We start from the raw sequence: 3,779 nt of genomic DNA on the forward strand, positions 1-3,779 counted from the left end.
ATTCATTTTATAGCTAACAGCCCATGAAATTTTTATCTCTACCTTCCATTTATATGTCATTGACATAATATGATTAGTTGCATTCTATTAACACCATATGAGTTTTGAGATCCAGTAGATTGATAATTAATAAATTTTATAAATTATAAAAAAAAATCGTAACAATAATTAGTGAATTACTAATTTTCTAGCATATTCGAAAAATAGAACGCACTAGTTACTACTTGAATTATTATGTTTTCACAAATTACTATAGAACTTTAACCCTATATTATTGGAAAAATTAAAGATGTATTCTTTAATAGTTAACCATTTTATTATGATTTATTTCATATTAGTTTTATTATTTAATAATTTTTTTTACAAATTTGGATTCTTCATTTAACATTTATTAAATTAAATAAAAATCATCAAATGATATTCAAACTAAAGATTAAATTAAATAAAAATATTCAAACTAAAGATGTATTATTTGATAGTTAACCATTTTATTATGATTTATTTCACATTAGTTTTATTATTTAATAATCTTTTTTACAAATTTGGATTCTTCATTTAACATTTATTAAATTAAATAAAAATCATTAAATGATATTCAAACTAAAAAAATGAATAGTATAAGCATCAAATCATATCTTCAAACTTTTTTTCAATTAGTAAATTTGGTTTTTGATTGATTTCTAAATAACGGCAAAGTTCCTAATAATGCTTTTAACCAATAATATAGTATGATGAAGCATTTAACCAATATAGTATGATGAAGCAGTAACCAATCTTAATTTCAATAATAAAATAAAACTTTTAATATAAATAATTTTAAAGATTTAATTATAATTTTTTAATTTTAAATGATGAAGCAGTCACCAATTTTAACTAATTCTGTTTCAATAATAAAATATAACTTTTAATATAAATAATTTTAAATGTTTAATTATAATTTTTTAATTTTAAGATTGATTTATTTCTTTTAAATGGATATATAATAGTATATAATTTTATTATCATTATAAAAAATAAAAAATTGTTTACAAGATATTTAAATGACATAAAGAAAATAAGATCAAAAAAATTAACTAGAATTTTTTGTAATTATGACTCACATTAATAATTCAATTAATGTGAGATAGTCTCATTTACTAATAGGTTTCATAAATTTCATCGAATGAAATACTATTGATACGTAAGTTTTGATACGAAAGATACAAAGGTACTTTATAGTAAATAAGTTTCGAAGGAGGAGGGTAGGGAAACCTTTTAGAGATTTAATTATAATGATCGGCTAAACATGACAGATTAAATTACATTTAAGGTGTCGCAGGCTGAAACATGAGATATTAAATTAGAATTAAGATGGTTCAACTTGATCATACGAAAACGATTTAAATTAGAATTTAAGATGCTAAACTTGATAATATAAAACGATTGACAGGAGTGACATAGAGTGTTGAGCGTTCCTATTGAGCTGTTGTATCATAAGAAACAATGAGGATATGATCGACATAGATCTGATCTATCAGATAGACATGTGATCGAAGCAACTTTGCAATATTGGTCCTCGTTTGTTTTGTTTTCCTAACGTTATGCATTTGTAGGTGGATATGGAGAAGGGGGTAACTATAGGTGAGAGTCATGCGGGGGAGGAGATTCCACAAATATTCATCATTTTGTTTCTCAACCGAGGAAGGTTCGATTCGTTTGACTTTGGATATTGGAGAAAAGTCAGTGAGTTGCAGAGAAATGTAGATTTCCCATTGTGAAGTGGGGGGCAGTTATTGACTTGCGCCCCCCGTGCACCTTCTCCAACGAAACTCGACCCGATGAATCGATCTATGGAATCTGGTCCAGTAATCATTCTCCTCGGTTTGCTAGTTGCCCTCGTCGTTGGGATCGGACTCAACTCGTTTCTCAGATGGCTTCCATGCTTCAGGGGCCGGGCCGAGGTAGACTTATCCGATGATTTCTCTCTCCGGATGGCGAAGAGCGATTCGAAAGCACTGCCCGTTATCGTTTACGGCGCTGCATCAAAGCCAACGCCCGTGCCAACGGATTGTCCGATCTGCCTGGCCGAATTTGCGGAAGGAGAAAAGGTGAGAGTGCTGCCAAATTGTAATCATCGTTTCCATTTGGAATGCATCGATGCATGGCTTGTCTCGCATTCTTCCTGCCCTTTGTGCAGACATTCCCTAAATCTCCACAAGGAAAGGCGTGGAACCGCTGGAATTGTTCAAGAGACAGAGCCAAACAGCAGCATGGAAATAGTCATAGAGGCCAGGGATTCAACTCAAGCAGTCGGACTGGTTTCTTCACACACTGAAACGTTCCAAGGAAGTCCGCAGGCCGCAGTTAGGAATCTGTCAATGTTGCCTAGTCCAGCTTAGTTTTCCGAGTGCTTTGCGTTATTCATTTACCTTAGAAGATAATGACTTTCTGATGCAAGGTTAGCGAGGTATCTCATATCGATGAAGATGGCAGTTTCTCAAAATAGAGGCAATGTGTGGTGCTATAATTGCAGTTGTAAGATATCGGGCTGTGTATATATATATTTATATTTATATTGATATTGTAACTATAGGATGGGAATCGTCGTTTATCTTTCTTTTTCCAGTCACCGTAACCCTAATGTAGGTTCGGGTCATGGCAGTCCCATGACCCTAACCCTAATCAGGGTAAGGATCTCGAATGAGGTTAAAAATGTTTCTTGTCTTTTACGAGCAACTTCTGTGTTTATTTTCAGCGCTGGGCAGTTAGTTTCACTTGATGGCGTCAACTAAGAGCTTAGTTTTCGAAGTTTATGCACTGTCCCTTTTCGGTTTGTATGCGTGACCTGCACTTCTGAATGCACAGGTTATCACGTTAGTCTAGAAGCTCTTCAGCCTTTCGCTGCTGAATTGAATATAATACATAATACTTATCGTTATGCGTCGTCAGTTGTCATGAAGTCTTCAAGTATTGTTACGGCAGGTCGTCAATGTATGATTTAATCTTTATCTTATCTCGTTTCAACCTCTCTATCTTTGATTGTTAGAGATTTCAGCAAAATTATATAGAGAATCATTTGTCGACGAATCAACTAGTGTGGTTTATCGTCAGGACAAGTTATGATGAACCACACTAATTCATTGACAAATAATTCTTTATGTGATCTTTCTGAAATCTCTAATAATCAAGTATAGATCACAAAAGTCTAAACTCTTTAATAATTCCTCTCTATCTTGGTTTAAAAAACTATTCCATACTTCAAGTGCTTTATGTTTTTTAACTGGGAAGGTAGATAGTTTATTTTGTGTTATTTATTTCGGAAACAAATAAGATACCACTAAAATTTGTTTCATTTACAGAGAATTACGCGGAGTTCATACAAATATCAGAAATCATAGGAGAAGGTTTTATAAATACATACATTTTTGTCAGCTCTTTTATTAATAAAGTTAAGAAGTTATGTATGATAAATTTTTTCTAGGAATTGAGCGCTTTTATTTTAATTAGATGTAACAGATCTGTACATTATTTTCTAGATATTCATATTTATAATTTTATTTTAGCCATGTTACAAATAATTTGGTATTTTTTATATAAACATTTTCTTTTTATATGGCACATTTTTCTATTATCTTTATTTAATCAAAATTTAATTTGAATTTACTTAGCACCATGATCTTATGATTTATAAACTTTATAAATAGATATAAATTGTGCATTTTAAACATATAAATTATTGATAAAGAATGAAATCGAAAAATGGAGTAGAGATTATTCGTTTTAATATTTAAAATGGCTAA

The 3,779-nt window shown here is 30.9% G+C and overlaps 1 protein-coding gene across 1 annotated transcript; it reads left to right on the top strand.

The window, feature by feature from the left end:
* Positions 1 to 1,817: 1,817 nt before the first annotated feature.
* On the top strand, positions 1,818 to 2,378 carry LOC149265322 (RING-H2 finger protein ATL78-like). The gene has a single exon (XM_089403023.1). The coding sequence runs from the start codon at positions 1,818 to 1,820 to the stop codon at positions 2,376 to 2,378; it is 561 nt and encodes a 186-aa protein (XP_089259149.1).
* The last annotated feature ends 1,401 nt before the right edge of the window (positions 2,379 to 3,779 follow it).

The sequence above is a fragment of the Pinus tabuliformis genome, chromosome 6, assembly GCF_031772625.1.
Source record: "Pinus tabuliformis cultivar Carrire ecotype Pingquan chromosome 6, CPIR1, whole genome shotgun sequence".
Lineage (NCBI taxonomy): Eukaryota > Viridiplantae > Streptophyta > Pinopsida > Pinales > Pinaceae > Pinus > Pinus tabuliformis.

Bases quoted from the DNA above. Each gene is read 5' to 3' on its own strand.
- LOC149265322 (XM_089403023.1), top strand. From the start codon at position 1,818: ATGAATCGATCTATGGAATCTGGTCCAGTAATCATTCTCCTCGGTTTG.